Source organism: Eumetopias jubatus, unplaced genomic scaffold, assembly GCF_037043125.1.
Source record: "Eumetopias jubatus isolate StellerSeaLion01/CBP00866 unplaced genomic scaffold, mEumJub1_p1.0 scaffold_3, whole genome shotgun sequence".
In the NCBI taxonomy this organism is placed as follows: Eukaryota; Metazoa; Chordata; class Mammalia; order Carnivora; family Otariidae; genus Eumetopias; species Eumetopias jubatus.
Genome location: NW_028274809.1, coordinates 113,990,309 through 114,008,628, shown reverse-complemented (window position 1 = coordinate 114,008,628; position 18,320 = coordinate 113,990,309). Strand labels below are relative to the sequence as shown.

The following is an 18,320-nucleotide window of genomic DNA, read 5'->3' as shown; positions in this document are numbered from 1 at the left end:
TATACAACATAATAATTTAGTATATGTCTATAACTGTGAAATGACCACAAGTTTAGTTAACATCAATAACCTCGTAACAGTTACAAAACTTTTTTTTTCTGATGAAAACATTTAAGATCTACTCTCTTAGCAACTTTCAAATATATAATAAAGTGTTAACTATAGTCATCATGTTGTACATTACATCCCCAGGACTTATTTATAACTGGAAATTTTTTATCTTTTGATTGTCTTCACCCACTTCCCCCACCCCCCATCCCTAGCAACCACCAAACTGTTCTCTGTATCTGAGTTCAGTTTTTTTAAGATTCCACATATTAGTGAGATCATATAGTATTTGACTTATTTCACTTTGCATAATGCCTTCAAGGTCCATCCACGTTGTCACAAATGGCAGGATTTCCTTTTTATGGCTGAATAGAACACTATTTCACTGTGTAAAGATATATATGTGTGTGTAACATACACACCCCACATCTTTATCTATTCATCCACTGATGGACACTTAGATTGTTTCCATGTCTTGCTATTGTAAATGCTGCAATGGACATAGGGGTGCAGTTATTTCTTCAAGACAGTGATTTGTTTCCTTTGAATATACACCTAGAAGTGAAATTGAAAATGATAATTCTATTTTTAATTTTTGGAAGAACCTCCATACTGTTTTCCATAATGGTTGTACCAGTTTACATTCCCACTACTGGTGCACAATGGTTCCCTTTTCTCCACATCATCACCAGCACTTCTTTCTTGTCTTTTCGATGATGGCCATTCTAATATATGTAAGGTGATACCACACTGTGGTTTTAATTTGCATTTCCCTGATGATTAATGATGTTGAGCACCTTTTCATGTACCTGTGGGCTATTTGTATGTCTTCTTTGAAAAAAAGTCTATTTAGTTCCTCTGCTCACTTTTTAATCAGATTATTTCTGACTATTGAGTTGTAGAAGTTCTTTATACATTTTGGATATTAACTCTTTATCAGATATATGATTTGCAAGTATTTCCTCCCATTTGTAGGCCACCTGTTTATTTTGTTGATGGTTTCCTTTGTTGTGCAGAAGCTTCTTGGTTTGAAGTAGTCCCACTTGTTAAATTTTGTTTCTGTTGGCTTTGCTTTTGGTGTCAAATCCTGGGCAAAGTACTTGAACAGAGATTTCTTCAAAGAAAATATATAAATGGCCAAAGAGCATATGAAAAGATGCTCACCATCATCAGTCATGAGAGAAAAGCAAATCAAAAAACCACAATGAGATACTACTTTATAGCTATCCTAGGATGGCTGGGGAAAAAGTCAGGTAACGTACTGATAAGGATATGGGGATAAAATGGAACCTTGTACATTCCTGGTATAAAAGTAAAATGGTGCATGCCTTTTGGAAAACAGTTTTGTAGTTCCTTAAAATGGTAAACAGAATCACCATATGACTCAGCAATTCCACTAGTAGGAATTAGGTCCATACCAAAAGAGAAGGGAAAACAGATGCCTACATTAAAACTTGTATGCAAATGTTCACATCTTTATTCACAATTGCAAAAAGGTAGAAACCCAACTATCCATAAACAGATGAATGCATAAATAAAATGTGGTAATCTATACAAAGGAATATTATTCAGCAATAAGGATACATACTACACTACAACATGAATGAAACTTGAAAATGTTATTCCAGTGAAAGAAGTCAGTTACAAAGGGCTATGTATTGTATGATTCTCTTTATATAAGATGTCTAAAATCGGCAAATCAAGAGAGACAGAACATTGGTGGTCTCCAGGACACTGGGAAAGGGAAAAATGGGAAGTGACTCCTGCTGGTATGGGGCTTCTTTTTGGGATGATGAAATGTGGAATTAAATAGCTGTGATGATTGCACAACTCTGAATATACTAAAAACCACTGTATTGTATACTTTAAAAAGGTAAATTTTACAGTACATAAATTATATCTCAATAAAGCCATTATAAAAGAAAATGCTTACTTCCTGATCTTATATTAGATCTTTGTACTGATGAAATGCCCAAAGTTTCCAAAATATTTGGATTGAAACTTACCTCAAATCTTATTTCCCATCTTTCATCCTCATACTTTTTATTGTAATCTGTTAGTTTCTGAAATAATATAGTATTGTTAATAAACCATCTTCAACTATATAATATTTTTAAGGCACTTTCATATTTCATCCCCACAAAAACTAGGTGCATGTCCTTGTTGGCATTCATTTAGTTATTTTGTGTTAACTATGGGAAAATCTAATGTTCTGAGTGATCTTAATAGTGCAATAATAAGAATCTTCAAAATTATGTTAAACACACGTCAATAGTAATTACAGTTAACCCTTGAAGAGCATGAGAGTTAGGGATGAAAAGCCACATATAACTTCTGACTTCCTAAAAACTTAATTACTAATAGCCTACTGTTGACTGGAAGGCTTACCAATAACAAAAACAGTTGATTAACACATATTTTGTAAGTTATGTGTATTATATATTGTATTCTTACAATAAAGTAAGCTAGAGAAAATAAAATGTTATTAAGAAAATCATAAGGAAGAGAAAATAAATTTACAGCCCTGTAAAGAATCCACATGTAAGTGGACCCAAGCAAACCTGTGTTGTTCAAGGACCAACTGCAGTTTATTATGAGAGAGTAGGAGTTCTTACATATTTTTTTTAAATGTTCACACTAAAGAGTACACCTGGAAGGGAGGGACTTAGTAATCTTTATAAAACCAGTTTAACAGATGGTATACCTTTTATACAAATACATGGGTACATACACACATGCACACCCACACACACATCACACCCACCCTTCTGCTCATAAGAAAAAACTGGCGGTGAGGATTACATGTACAAAGTAATATCACAGTTTCTATGTGAGAGAATTAAGTAGTTTTCTATATTGAATGGAACATTCAATGTTTGGCTGTGTACTGTTATGAAAAGGAATATTTAAAAATCTAACACGTGAACTGTAAGTCTAGAAATAAATATATCTTGCTATATAAAATGTTTATGTTATTATTTATGATGAGTTCCCTATTCCCATTAAATATTTATGAAATCTTGCAATGTGAAAACATATCTATAACAGGCTAATTATGTTTTTTAAAATATTAAAAAACAGAAGCACTGGGAAACTGGAAAGTGCTATTTATTGAAGCTAAGCTTAAAACCCAGCTCGGAGTTTCCTGTATGAGGGCAAAATAGAGGAAATGTTATAATGTCAAATAAAAGGAATACAAATTTTTATCTGCTGAGAGAATCCTTTTCTGGCAGTGAATTCTACTAGCATTTTAGAATATACATTTCTATATCCAAACAACACTGGATAACAAATACTGTGGAATTAAATAGCTGTCATGATTGAACAACTCTGAATATACTAAAAACCACTGTATTGTACACTTTAAAAAGGTAAATTTTATAGCACGTAAGTTATATATCAATAAAGCTTAGTTTAAAGATACAGAAACATTAACTGAACCTTAGTGCAATTTAAGCCTTTTTTAGGACATTTATAAAGCATGATCTAGTGTATCACTTTCTCACTAAATAATTTACAATCCTCTATACTCTCTTAATATATCAGACACAAAGAACTGTACTGAAGACTTGGAAGTGTAAGGCAAAATATGACATTTTATCCAGAATTTGTTTTTCTATAGTTTAGATTTTTATAGAAAAATAGCTCACTTACTTCTTTCAATATCTCTTCAGAATGCTCAAAAGTACAATATTTATGGTATGCCATAAAATAAGAAAGTGACATTCCATCAAAATAGAGATGAATAAATAATTTCTCCCATGGGTTTTCAGGTAATTCCTATTTAAGTTCAATAAACAAAATTATTACTATAAAAATAAAGTCTGAAGATTAAAATTCTTGAGTAGGCAAATATGAAATTAGATTTTTGATGACCACAGTATTACCAGTTTGGCCAGTGGCTCATTTCATAAAATTTTCTTCCTGGTATTTTAACAGTAATTCTACTATCATGGTTTCTGTAAAATATACTTACATGTCCATAAGGTAGAGAGTTTTCTAGTTATTTACTAAAAAATTACATCTTTAGAGGATACTAATAATTTGTACTAAGTAGAAGGAGAAAGAAAAGGTATGTCCAGAGGTAAAGAAATGAAGTCTTGTTAAAAATCCAGAAATGGCAGGAATCAGAAGAAATTCATGACTGTTTAGAAGGAGTTATAATAGCTTTAAAATTCTTAAGTTCACTTAAGTTATTAGGTACCAAACATGTACATAGCTGATAAGCTGATCATTTCTCATCGTTTACACTTGGTACCACCTTAGGCCTACTGTCTCTACTGAGTTACCGTAATCGCCTTCCAGCAGATCTCCCTGTTCCCTATCTTTTCTACTCTCCAGCTCTTCTCAGTGTAGCAGAGTGGAAATACTAGAATGTAAAGGGTAGGTCATGTCACTCCTTTGCTCAAGTCCTCAAGTGGCTGCCTGTGTCAGTTTGAGAGCTGAAACTCACAAATCTCCTCCCATCTCCAACTCTTCTCTGTCTTGCTCCTTCTGCTCCAGCCCCAGTGGCTTCTCTGCCAGTCCTTGAACACTCCAGACACGCTCCTGCCTTGGAGCTCTCTGCACTGTTCTCCGGAGAGCTGCATGGTTTGTCCTCTCGCCATTTTAAAGTCTTTACTCCTATCTCATTTTTTACAGTGAGGTCTTCCCTAACCACTGTGTTTAAAATGTTACCTTCTCCCCTGTCCCAACCTCCCCATCAGCCTTTCCTTCTTTATTTTCTTCCTAGCACTTACCACGATCTAATATATATATCTTATATTTTGTGGTTTTTATTTTGTTTCCCACCACTAAAATGGAAGCTCCAGGAAGGCAGAAATTTGGCTCTGCAGTTCATTGTTGTACCTCCGAGGCTAAGAACAGAGCTCAGCTCATAAGAGGTACTCAGTATTTCTTAGTAGTATATAAAAACACAGGAGCAAGTCTGGGTAAGGTCTGGTATGGCAGTGAGGGCTGAAGGACGTGCACATTCATGGTTTCTGACAATTTAAGCAGTCTTGGGTATACTATGAATTGCTCTCCTCTGTTAAGCTAAGCAGCAAAGAAAGCGACCTTGATAAACTAAAAAATTTCAATCTCTACCTTACTGCCATGACCTTCCATAGAGGCTATGAGTAACCAGAGAGGAGCTCTTGGTGCTAACATCAGCAACAATAAAGCTTCTCTACTGTTTTATGTAAGTGGGTCTATGGCTCTTGTTAAGTCTTTATCATCCTCTAATTACACCTTTCATACAGAAACAGTTTCCTTACAGTTTTTGTACCTTTCTACTGGAATCCTCAAACATAGCTGTAGATTAATCTTATTACCTCACTGCTCAGAAACCTCCAATGGGGTGCCACTGATTGACTTTTTTTTATTTTATTTTATTTACTTATTTGAGAGAATGAGAGAGAGAGAGAGAACACGAGAGGGGGTTGGGTCAGAGGGAGAAGCAGACTCCCTGCTGAGCAGGGAGCCCGATGCGGGACTCGATCCCGGGACTCCAGGATCATGACCTGAGCCGAAGGCAGTCGCTTAACCAACTGAGCCACCCAGGCGCCAGCCACTGATTGACTTTTACCTCTCTTAAATCCTATTCACCACTACTTTTCCTCATAAAACCTCTATTATTCTAGCCAAACAGTTATACTATTTCCTAAATGTGCCATGCCCAGTTCTGTCTCTCTATGCTTACTTGTGCATTCCATTTCCCCGGTCAGGAGAACTTTTCCATCTTTTCTTTAAGGGCTACCTCACTTACCATCACTAAATTCCTATTACACTTAACTCTTTTTACCACTTGGCTCTTGGCATGTTACTTGGTAGTGTGGAATTTTTAGGTTTATGTCCTGTATCTAGTTGTTTCACTAACTAGATAAGTTCTTTGAGGACAGAGATTAGCTGCACCTAGCACAGTGCTACATACATAGTAACATCCTGAAAACTCTTACATGTGTTTATAAACAACTCCAGTTCTTTGATGCTGCTCCCTGTTGCTGATAAAGAATCTTTCAGATTACTGACTTTAGTACTTAGGAAAGTTCTTAGGAACTTGTTCAAATTAGGTTCATTTAAAACAAGCCTAGAAACCAAAATGGTAACTTTTCCATGTTAATGAATAAGTTACATTCACACAGGAACATGGCTTGTCATAAAAATATCCCTCAGATTATGTTACCTATGATATTTTATAGCAAATAATTTAAATCAACAATATATGCCTTAAATATACATTACCTTAATGTGAATTTCCACCTCTCTCTTTGAAAGCAGTTCCTGAAGGAGTTCTATTGCATCTGGTTGCCAGACATTACCAACCTATTTGGGATTAATAAACTCAGATTCTTTCATATTTTCAAAAAATATGACAGAGCAGTAGGCAGATGAGAAATACAAAAGGAGCCATAAACAGGTTAACAGTAGATAAGAGTAGAACATATACAAGCAGTTTTAAGAGAATATCATGGATATATGATAAAAATGATCTGAAGAAGTAATTTGCCTGAGCTTCCCCTATAGTTTTCTCTTGAAACATTTTATGCTTTAAAAATATAAACCTACCTTAAAAACAAAGCATCACAAAACTTTTTTTAAACACCAATATGCCAATTGGTGCTTGTCTAATGCCCACATGTATTTACTAAGGAGCAGTGATTGTTGTGTTTTTAAGAGGTTTACATGGCAAAATTGGGACCTCCTGCCAAAAGCCACTGAGGAGCCTCAAGCTGCCAACGCCATGTGAGAGCTATTTGGAGGTGGATCCTCTATCCCAGTGAACCCTTAGGTGAACCTCTTTGCAGCATCACTAGGGATCCTGAGCCACAGAAATTGTATGAGGGAAAGTAAGTTTATTGTTAAATTAGACCACTAAGTTTTAGCTTAATTTGTTATGCAGCAAGAGATAATTAATATGCCACATTCCTTTATCTGATTTCCAGCTTTGAATCTGTTATGATTTTATTTGATGAAGAAATCACTAAATTTTAATAATCTTACACTTTCCCATCTATGAAGATATTAGGTCTCTTCACTTATTCAGATGATTTTTTATATCCTTCAGTATGATTTTGTAGTGTTCGTCATAAAGGCCTTTAGCTGTCTTATTAAACTTATTTCTAAGTATTTTATTATTTTTGCTGCAACTGAAAGGGATATCATCTTATATTCTAATTTCTAGAAAATTGTTAATAAAAAAGACAATATTTAAAATTAATCATCCCACAAATTACAATTTACTCACAGGTTTGGTATTATAGAGCTGACATGGAATACAAAACTGGGGCGTATCAGGATATAGTAAAATAGGGTAAAGATGACACTGTGGAATCTTCTCGGTGAATCCACGATCTAAATATTGTACCTGCAATAGGACAAATAAAATTTATAATTTAAATTTACTATTAAAAAGTAGGGGCCAGAAGGTACTCTTTGGTATTTAAAAGAAACAGACATCCTAGAAAAATATCTAAATCTGGATTTGAAAAATCTCCAGAAAAAAGAAACACAGAATTCCCTCATCCCATAGTGTATTAAATTTCATTGTCAAAAGTTTCTTTATGGGGCGCCTGGGTGGCTCAGTTGGTTAAGCGACTGCCTTCGGCTCAGGTCATGATCCTGGAGTCCCTGGATCGAGTTCCGCATCGGGCTCCCTGCTCGGCAAGGAGTCTGCTCCTCCCTCTGACCCTAACCCGTCTCATGTGCTCTCTCTCATTCTCTCTCTCTCAAATAAAATCTTTAAAAAAAAGTTTCTTTATGCATAAACCAAAGCTTTTTTAAAGTCTTATTAGATTTATAAATTCCTTAAAAATTTCTTTTTGAAGACAGTTTTTGTTTTGTTTTTCTAAGTATTTTAGAAGCACTGATTTACATTGAATAAAGGAATATATTGGTTTGTTTTCTTGTTGAATTTTAAGAGTTTTTTGTACATTTTGGATAACAGTCCTTTACCAGATGTATCTTTTGCAAATATTTTCTCCCAGTGTGTGGCTTGTCTTCTCATTCTTTTGACACTGGCTTTCACAGAGGGGAAGTTTTTAATTTAAATGAAGTCCAGCTTCATTTCTTTCATGGGTCATGTCTTTGGTGCTATTATCTGAAAAATTACCATACTCAAGGTCACTGAGGTTTTCTCTGCTATCTTCTAGGAGTTTTATAGTTTTGTGTTTTACGTTTAGGTCTGTGATCCATTTTGAGTTAATTTTTGTGAAGGGTGTCAAAGTCTAGATCCATTTTTTTTTTTAAGATTTTATTTATTTATGTAATGGAGAGAGAGACAGGAGAGAGGGAACATAAGGAGGGGGAGTGGGAAAGGGAAAAGCGGGCTTTCTGCTAAGCAGGGAGCCCGATGCAGGGCTTGATTCCAGGACCCCAGGATCGTGACCTGAGCCAAAGGCAGATGCTTAATGACTGAGCCACCCAGGCGCCCCTAGATCCATTTTTTTGCATGTGGATGTCCACTTGTTCCAGCAGCATTTGTTGAAAAGACCATCTTTGCTTAGTTGTATTGCCTTTGCTCCTTTGTCAAACATCAGTTGACTTCATCTACATGGGTCTATTTCTAGGCTCTCTATTCTATTCCATTGAACCATTTGTTCATTGTTTTGCTAATACCACAATGTCTCAATTACTGTAACTTTATAGTTAAGTCTTGAAGCCACGTAGTATCAGTCCTCTGACTTTGTTCTTTTCCTTTAATATTTTGTTGGCTCCTCTGGGTCTTTTGCCTCTCCATATAAACTTTAAAATCAATTTGCTGATATCTACGAAATAACCTGCTGGGATTTTGATTGGGATTGCATTGAATCTATCGATCAAGTTGGGAAGAACTGACATTTTGACAATATTGAGTCTTCTTATTCATGAACGCAGAATATCGCTCTGTTCATTTTGATTTTGTTCATCAGAGTTTTGTAGTTTTCCTCATAGAGATCTTCTACATATTCTGTTACAGTTATACTTAAGTATTTTGTTTTTTGGGTTGCTAATGTAAATGGTATTATATTCTTAATTTCAAATTGTACTTGTTCATTGCTGATCTACAGGAAAGTAATAGGCTTTTGTATGTTAACCTTGGATCCTGCAACCTTGCTATAATTGCAAGAATTATAGTTCCTGGAATTATAGTTCCAGGAATTTTGTTGTTTCTTTTGCATTTTTTATATAAACATGTCATCTGTGAACAAAGTTTTATTTCTTCCTTCCCAATCTGTTTGGGAAGGATCTGTTAATCTTTTATTTTCTTTTATCTTATTGCATTAGCTAGTACTTCTAGTATGATGTTGAAAAGGAGTTGTAAGAGGGAACATCCTTGTCTTGTTCCTGATCTTAGTGGGAAAGTCTTGAGGTTCTCACCATTAAGTATGATGTTGGCTGTAGGTTTTTTGTAGTTAGTCTTTATCAAGGAGGAAGTTCCCCTCTATTCCTATTACAGTTTTTTAGCATGAATGGGTGTTGGCATAGATTATTTTTCTCTATCCACTTATTTTTAATCTATATGTGTCTCATACTTAAAGTGAGTTTCTTGTGGACAACATATAGTAAACTGGTGCATTTAAACCACTGATCTTCAAAGCAATTATTGATATGGCTGGATTCATATCCAACATACTTGTTACTATTTCCTATTTGTTGCTTTTGTTCTTAGTTTTGTTCTCCACTCTCTGTCTCTTGTGGTTTAAACTGAGCATTTTCTGTTTCTTTAAAAAGTATATTATACTTTTTAAAAAGCATTACATCAAAAACTAATATGTTTGCTAATTGAATTTACATTTAAAAAAAAGAAAGTTGCATTCTCCACAGGAAAAAAAATAAAAAGCATTTATTAGTGGTTTCCATTCAGCATGCTATAATACTGAATTATTATTATTAAACATTTATACTGAATCCAAGTCTACTTTCAAATAACATTATACCACTTTACAGGTATTATGAGTACCATATAAGAAAACAATCCTAATTACTCTCTTCCATTCATTGTACCAGTCATTGATTTCACTTATATTTAAGCATGCATATATATACACATATATGTATATGGTATATACATATGCAGTTGAATACATTGTTGCTATTACTTTGAACTATCATGCTACATCAACTAAGAACAAGAAAACTGCAAGTTTTATTATTTATTTATTTATTTTTTAGAGAGAGCACACAAGCATGGAGGGGCAGAGGGAGAAGGAAAGAAAGAAAGCACGCTGCACACTTAGCGTGGAGCCTGATGTAGGGCTCAATATCATGACTCTGAGATTATGACCTAAGCCAAAATCAAGAATCAGACACTTAACTGACTGAGCCACCCAGGAGCCCCACTACAAGTTTTATTCCATCATCACTATTCCTTTCTCTTTACATAGATCTGAGGTTCTGACATTTATTATTTTCCTTCTCTTTAAAGAATTTCTTTTAATATTTCTTGCAAAGCAGGTCTACTAGCAACAAGTTCAATTTTGTTTCTCATTGAGTTTGAAGGATAATTTCACAGGGTATAGAATTCTAGGTTGGTGGGGTGTTTTTCTCAAGTTTTTAAATATTTCAATCCACTTTCTTCTTTGTATGGTTTCTGAGGAGAAGTTGGATGTAATTCTTATCTTTGTTCCTCTATAGGTGAGGTGCTTTTTTCCCTTTGGCTTATTTCAGGACTTTTTTCCTTTAACTTTGATTTTCTGCAGTTTGAAATGATATGCCCAGGTGTAGGTTTTTAAATTTGTTTTTGTTTTTGCATTTGTCCTAGTTGGTATTCTCTTAGCTCCTGGATCTGTGGTTGAGTGACATTAATTTGGGGGAAATTCTCAGTCATAATTGTTTCAAATACTTCTTTATTGTCCTACTGGTATTCCCATTATACATAGCCCATATCCTTTTCTAGTTGTCCCACAGTCCTTGGGTATTTGGTTCTGTTTCTTCAGTTTTTGTTCTCCTTTTCAATTTTAGAGGCCTCTATTGATATATATATCTGTGTCCAGTCTATTAATAAGCCCATCAAATGCATTCTTCATTTTTGTTTACCTATTTTTGATCTCTACTTTTCTGTCTTTTCTTACTATTTTTATCTCTCTGCTTACACTGTCCATTGTTCTTGCACATGGTCTACTATATCCATGAGAGGCCTTAGCATATTAATAATAGTTGTCTTAAATTCTCATTCTGATAATTCCATCATCCCTGTCAGGTCTTGTTCTGATGTGTCTCTGTCTCTTCCAGTTGTGTTTTTTGTCTTGTGATTTTTTTCCTTTTTTAAAAATTAAAATTTATTTGGGTTTAATTGACATATAACATTATATTAGTATACAACATAATGACTTGATATTTATATATAGTGTAAAATGATCACCACAATAAATCTAGTTACTATCCATTGCCTTATATAAATATTTTTGTGTGTGAGGAAAACTTTAAGATTTACTCTTAGCAACTTTCAAATATACAATATATCATTAACTATAGGCACCATGCTGTACATTACAGCTCCATGATTTATTTTATAGCTGGAAGTTTGTACTTGTTGATTCCTTCACCCATTTTGCATGCCCACAACCCTCCACCTCTGGCAACCACCAATCTGTTCTCTGTATCCATGAGCTTAGTATTTTTTTATATTGATGGTATTTTGTTTTTTATATTCCACAAATAAGTGAGATCATATGGTATTTGTCTTTCCCTGACTTATTTCACTTAGCATAATGACCTCAAGGTCCATTCATGTTGTAGCAAATGGCGAGATTCTTTTATGACTGAATAATCTCTCACTGTATGTACAGATATATATGTATATGTATATATACCCCATTTTCCTTATCTATTCATTCATCAATAGACACTTAGGTTCTTTCAATATCTTGGCTATTGTAAATAATGCTGCAATGAACATGGGGGTGCATATTATCTTTTTCAGTTAGTGTTTTCATTTCCTTCAGATAAATACCCAGAAGTGGAATTTTTGGATAGTTCTATTTTAATTTTTCGAGGAACCTCCATAGTGTTTTCCATAGTGGCTGTACCAATTTACATTCCCAAGAACAGTGCACAAGTGGTCCCTTTTCTCCACATCCTCACCAACACTTATTTCTTATCTTTTTGATAAGTCATTCTAATGGGTGTGAGATGATATTGTGGTTTTGGTTTGCATTTCCCTCATGATTAGTGATTTTGAGCACATTGTTATGCATGTGCTGAAAATCTGAAACCATTTTACTTCTATTAAAATCAGTTAAAGCCAATCCAGCCAGAGAAGCACATGACTTAGATTGGAAATTTAGGAATCTGATGAATGGATATGAATTCCAGCATCACTACCCACTGATACGGTGACCTTGGGCATGTCACTGGACCTAAATGTTAATTTTCTTATTAGTAAAATGGGAATAATCTACTTCTATGATAGTTGGAAATAAATTATAAAAATATGAATGCACACATGTAAAAGAAACTTAAAAACCTAGTGCTATGTAATTGTTAGGTATCATCATCAAGTAGGTAATAAAATTCTTGTTCAAGTAGAAACAAAAGACTTCTTAATTATTCCTCCCCTCCTAAAACTGAAAGTCTTGAGTGCTAAATGTCTTATGAAGTACTTTATCAATTTCACTGCTTTACTTAATTCACTGTAAATGGAGATATTTTCATCTATATTTTTATATACAGAGTTTTTCAAAATATACAATTCTTTCTGAAGATTTTGTGGAAACTCAAGTAAGTACTATCTCAGTATTCTGGAAAGGTAAATTAACTGTTATTGTTAAATGTTAAACTAGCTGGGCTGTAAACAAATTTGCTATGGAAATATATAACATATTGAAAAACAAGTTGTTTTACTTAATACTATATGTACAAATAGGGCTGCCAATTACAAATAAGTGGTACCATTAAAGTACCAGAGGCCAGATCCCTACCTGGAAATGGTTTTTGGTTATTCAAGTTAATAAATATACTTGAAGGTAAAAATTCTTATTTTTTCAAACACTGCATTTTTAAAAAGATTTTATTTATTTGAGAGCGAGCGAGCGAGCATGAAAGGGGGCAAGGACAGAGGGAGAAAGAGAAGCAGACTCCCTGAACCAGGAGCCCAATGCAGGACCCTGGGATCATGACCTGAGCCGAAGGCAGAAGTTTAACAGACTGAGCCACCCAGGAGTCCCAAAAATTCTTATTTATTTATTCATTTATTTATTTTTAAGTAATCTCTATACCCAATGTGGGGCTCAAATCTATGAGCATGAGATTAAGAGTTGCACACTCTACTAACTGAGACAGCCAGATGACCCCAAAATAAGAATTCTTGTTACAAATAAATGTGTAATGTATCTGACTGGTCTTCCTACAAGACTGATCTCATTAATACATATTTTAATCAAACTTTCATGTATTTATACTCTCAAGATCACTTAACATTATAGCATTTAGCCTTAAATTAGTCATAAAAGAGTATGAGACTCACCTTGATAGTGCCGCCAACAACTTCCATTACCTTGCCTCGATACCACATAGTGTCTGATCCTCTTACTGCACAGGCTTCTCCCTTTTTCCAGAAATAAGGTTCCAAAAGACCAAGGCATTTTAAATTACTTTGAATTTCATTCATCATTTTTCTTAGCTTGAATTCTGAAGAAATTATTTTAAAAAGAGAGAATTTAGGAAGAATTTACTACCATTTTCAATATGAAATCATCAATAACCTTTAAATAATTTCACCACCTAAACAATACCATAAGGAATTAACAGAGCTTTAATAAAGATCTAATTCAGTCAGGGCGCCTGGGTGGTTCGGTCAGTTAAGCATCTGACTCTTGGTGTAGGCTCAGGTCATGATCTCATGGGTCGTGAGACTGAGCCCTGCCTCGGGTTTCACGATCAGTACACAGTCTCCCTAAGATTCTCTCTCCCTCTGCGCCTCCTCCCATGTGCGCACATGCACTTTCTCTCTCCCTCTCTAAAATAAATAAATCCTTTAAAAAAAAATCTAATTCAGGGGCGCCTGGGTGGCTCAGTCATTAAGTGTCTGCCTTTGGCTCGGGTCATGGTCCCAGGGTCCTGGGATCGAGCCCCACATCAGGCTCCCTGCTTGGCGGGAAGCCTGCTTCTCCCTCTCCCACTCCCCCTGCTTTTGTTCCTTCTCTCTCTGTATCTCTCTCTGTCAAATAAATACATAAAATCTTAAAAAAAAAATCTAATTCAGTCAGTAGCTTCTATATGTTTCAAAACATACTACTACTAACATGTAAATAACTATTCTGATCTCTGATTATAAATGCAAACATTATTTTGGGAGTAAAGCATCATTAAAAGCTCTAAACACATACCAGATAGCCTAATATTAAAGAACTACCACTTTAAGATTATGCCATTTTGCCAGCATACCTAAGTAAAACAGAACACAAGTCAGGTGTTACTTGATGCTTAGATAGATACAGCATAATGCTGGGATATAAAATTAAAATTCTAATGTTGCTATTTACTGCTAATTGGATCATCATTTCCATAGTAAATACATAACCCCATAATAGATACCACTGAAGACAAGGTGTGGGGTCAATTCCCATAACAGTTCTACCACTTTAGTTGTGTGATTTTGTGTTGTTCCTTTACCTCCATAAGCTTCAGTTTATTCTATAAACCTGGTATAACAGAACTTATCTCCATTATCAATATTGCAGGGGATTAAATGTAAAACACCCAGAACACCGTCTGACAACATAAGAGTCAACCAGTTTTAGCTATGACTATATAAAGGTCAAGAAAATTTCGGGATTAAGTACTACTCCTAGAGGTCTCAACCATTGTTCACTTCTGGAATAGCCAATTGCACAGATTTATTTTTGAATTAAGAAACAGTATTTAGGAGGTCAACAAATGAGACAAAAATTTCAACAAATTCACAGCTTACTTACTTACTATGGAGTTAATGGAGCTTTAAGACCCATGAGTGCTAGAGTTACTGTCAGTTATAAAGTATTCTGGACACACCCAGGTTGCAGTAAGGAAATACTTGTACATAAATCCCAGGAAGGACTTGAATATTCTCAAAGGGCCCCAAACTCCAGTCAGTCACTGTGATTTCTTTCCTCATTCTAAAGGAATATAAACTTTTGTACCTTTTTTCTTAGAGAGGCTCCAAACTTGTACTAAGTACCTGGGCTTACAAACCTGGAACCACCCCCATCCTTACCTTAGGCCCAGTGTCTATTCCCATAAATGATTTTTCATTTCATTTTCATTTCAATAAATGATTTTTGTGTGAAAGCACTTTGCTTGAGTTATTTCATTTAACCTCACAACAAACCTGTGAAAATGAGGTTAAATCTTGCCCAAGGTATTTCAACCTATACCTTACTAGAGCACTGGAGCTGCTAGCTACTCCTTTTACTGATTAATTCTACATAACATAAAACATATTACCTGACAATTTAGGTACTACAAATATAGTTCCATCATCGCCAATGCAGCTGACAATTGCCTCAAATACTTTCATGTTAGGAATAGCTGGTGGTTTATAGCATCCAGTGGTTCTTGGTTCTGCAATTTTCTGCTGAAGTTCAGACACCCTGTATTCACTCATAACATCAGCAGCTTTTTTGTCAGAGTCAAAGTTAATCTTAATACACTTAGTAACCATTGAATCTTCTGGTTCCAAGGGGATTTCCAGAGACTTCTCAGATGATGAATGACTGTTATTTAATTTTTTAATTCTGTAACATCCAAAAAATATTATATCTAAATACGAGCAAATAAAAACATTCTGTAGAAAACAATATAAAAAGAGCCCTTTAAATATATTGGAAATTTAAGGAATATATTTGCTCTAGTCTAGGATGTATTAGTTTAATTTGTTACATAAAAATGACCATAATTTAGGTTATAATAAAAATTATTTTAAACTGTAAGTGAGCTTGATGAGAAAAAGAGTAATAAATTTCACTTAAATGTTTTAAATTACTATCTCGTACTTACATGTTACTCTGTCTTAAAATCTCATAAGTATATCACCAGTACTGTATAATTAACTAGATGTTAAAGGGAAATATAGCATCTTCAGGTTGATTTTAATGTAGTCCACAGAGAGAACATGCACATGTTCTAGCAAATTAATACAAGTCCCTTAAAAAATACAGTACTATTGAGAAAGTGGTAATATGTTATATTCATTTTTTTAACTTCCTGTTATTCCCTTCCAGTTTAAAAAAAAAGGTATGCCTACTGTAAAAAAAAATCCTAGGAGATATTAATATTGTTTATTTTAGTAGAATTATAGCAGACTTTTGTTTCTTCTACTTTCTTGTATTTTCTTTCAAAAGGAGATAAGCATTTATGAAATAGCTACATAATTCTTCAACTAAGATCGTTCCCACTTGGTGCCCAGTAGTTTTAATGCTAGTAGTTTTAATGCTGTAAAAGCAGTAAAGAACATCACAGTGGCAGATGTTAGCAGTATTAACTTGCCCAGCATTTTTTATTTTAACATTTATCAAGGAATTGCTTTAGCCTAAAGCCAGTGAACCTGAAAAGAGACACATGCAGGACATCTATACACAGAGCATAGCTGTATGCCAATACCTAGGCAGTTAAGCCAGCATCTACCATGCTTAGCCAACTACTTCATGTCCCACTTTACTTCTGATTTCTCATTCTCCTTCCATTCCATCAGGATTGCGGTCCTAGTCCATACAAGGTAATATATAATAATGCAAGATAAAAAAGAAATCTGGCCATGTATGGTACAAAGTGGCTACTTGGAACATGTGTTTGCAATTGCAATATACCTTACATCCAGAAGGAAAGAAATAAGAAGAGGAAGCTAGGGCTATAGCAATATCCTAATCCTTTGCCCCTGGACAAATGGTACCTTAAACCACAAACTTAGTACCTGAAAGGTCTTTAAATGTAAATATTATTCATTATTTTTCTGCTATCCATTTCTGTTTCACATAAACACATTTTAGCAATACCTACCACGGTTTCCAACATAAAGCTTAAAGATTTACGTCTAAGCAAATGGTGTCAGAGGGCTCAGATCTGGTAACCACTACGCAATTATCTTTTCCTTTGGTTTAGAGTGTAAATGCCAAAGCAAAAGGGAAAATACAAAAAGGCAAAAATGTCAGTAGGGATTTAAATATACAAGAGCTAATGTGCTTGAATAAAGAAATTAGTAATCCTGAATGAATTTCTCAACTGTCTCCTCAAGGTTAGTTTATAAATCATTAAGAGCAAACAAGATTAAATTCAGGTTTGAAAGCAGATATGAAGATGAACATAGGCAAATAAGAAGCCTTCATTATAAACTGATGTTAAAAAAAAGTCTATACCTCCTTTCTCTCAAAGCCAAACCCTTTTTAATCAAATATTTAGAAACATCAACACGCTCTCCTTTTTCATCTCTGCAGAAAATTTTCACAGGTAATGGCCATGTTGTATTGTTTTCCTGCAGTGATTTAAGAGCAGAGTAAATATGAAACACTAAAAGGAAACATTCTTATAAACAACATATTTACAGGCATTTCCTCCACATTTATCCAAGCCAGAAAAATAAATTTCCAGTCAAGTAATTTTGACATCTTATCAGAAAGAAAAAACATGGAAGAGAGTCAAGGGGGACAGTTAGTTTGTGAAATATGTCAGGAAGACTTCTCTGTCAAGGTGAAAATTACCAAAAGGGTGGATGTGTGCAGGGGAAGGCCAACTGAAAACTTTTTTTTTCAGCCCACAATGGGCTGGGGAAACATCAGTTACAAATTTCTCTATTATCCTAAACTCTTGGCATATTACAGAATTGAAATGTATTTTCCCAGATGTGTCTTGTGTGTGTGTGAAAAGAAAGGAACTACAAGACCTATATTCTGCCTCAAATGGAATTATGAAAATGGAGAAGGTACACATAGAAAAAGTAATATGGACAAATTACTTATCCAAGAAAATTGTAATCATTAATGCAAAGAAAGTATCAAATTGGAGTAAAAGAAAGAATATTTTTAAGTGTTCTGAAAAAATATATCCTCTTCTCAAACCCATACTCCTACAAACACATTTTTTTATGACATATCAATATGATTTCACTAGAAGCCTAACTTCTCAGTTTGTAAAGAATAGCAAAAGGCTTCTGCAATGCACTCTAGCATACATACATTGTTTTTTTAACATGCAAATTATCAACTCAAGATTATTACTTTAGAAATGTTTTAATTCATACAATCATTATAGGACATCTATTATCAAAAACAGGTGTTATAACAAAATAAGACAAAAAAGGGCTGCAAAAAACTTCAAAGAGTTTGCTGTTTTCTCAACAATAA

The 18,320-nt window shown here is 34.4% G+C and overlaps 1 protein-coding gene across 3 annotated transcripts in view; it reads right to left on the bottom strand.

Annotated features, from left to right (window-relative positions):
• Positions 1-18,320, bottom strand: part of RNF17 (ring finger protein 17) — a 138,489-nt gene that overhangs the window by 25,971 nt on the left and 94,198 nt on the right. For all 3 annotated transcript variants that reach the window (XM_088021775.1, XM_028106389.2, XM_028106398.2), the window contains exons 24-30: positions 17,337-17,452; positions 15,430-15,719; positions 13,472-13,635; positions 7,274-7,393; positions 6,271-6,351; positions 3,703-3,828; positions 2,055-2,111 (exon numbers count right to left, since the gene is read on the bottom strand). In XM_088021775.1, the coding sequence (XP_087877901.1) occupies positions 2,055-2,111; positions 3,703-3,828; positions 6,271-6,351; positions 7,274-7,393; positions 13,472-13,635; positions 15,430-15,719; positions 17,337-17,452 (954 nt within the window). The remainder of the gene's footprint in view (positions 1-2,054; positions 2,112-3,702; positions 3,829-6,270; positions 6,352-7,273; positions 7,394-13,471; positions 13,636-15,429; positions 15,720-17,336; positions 17,453-18,320) is intronic.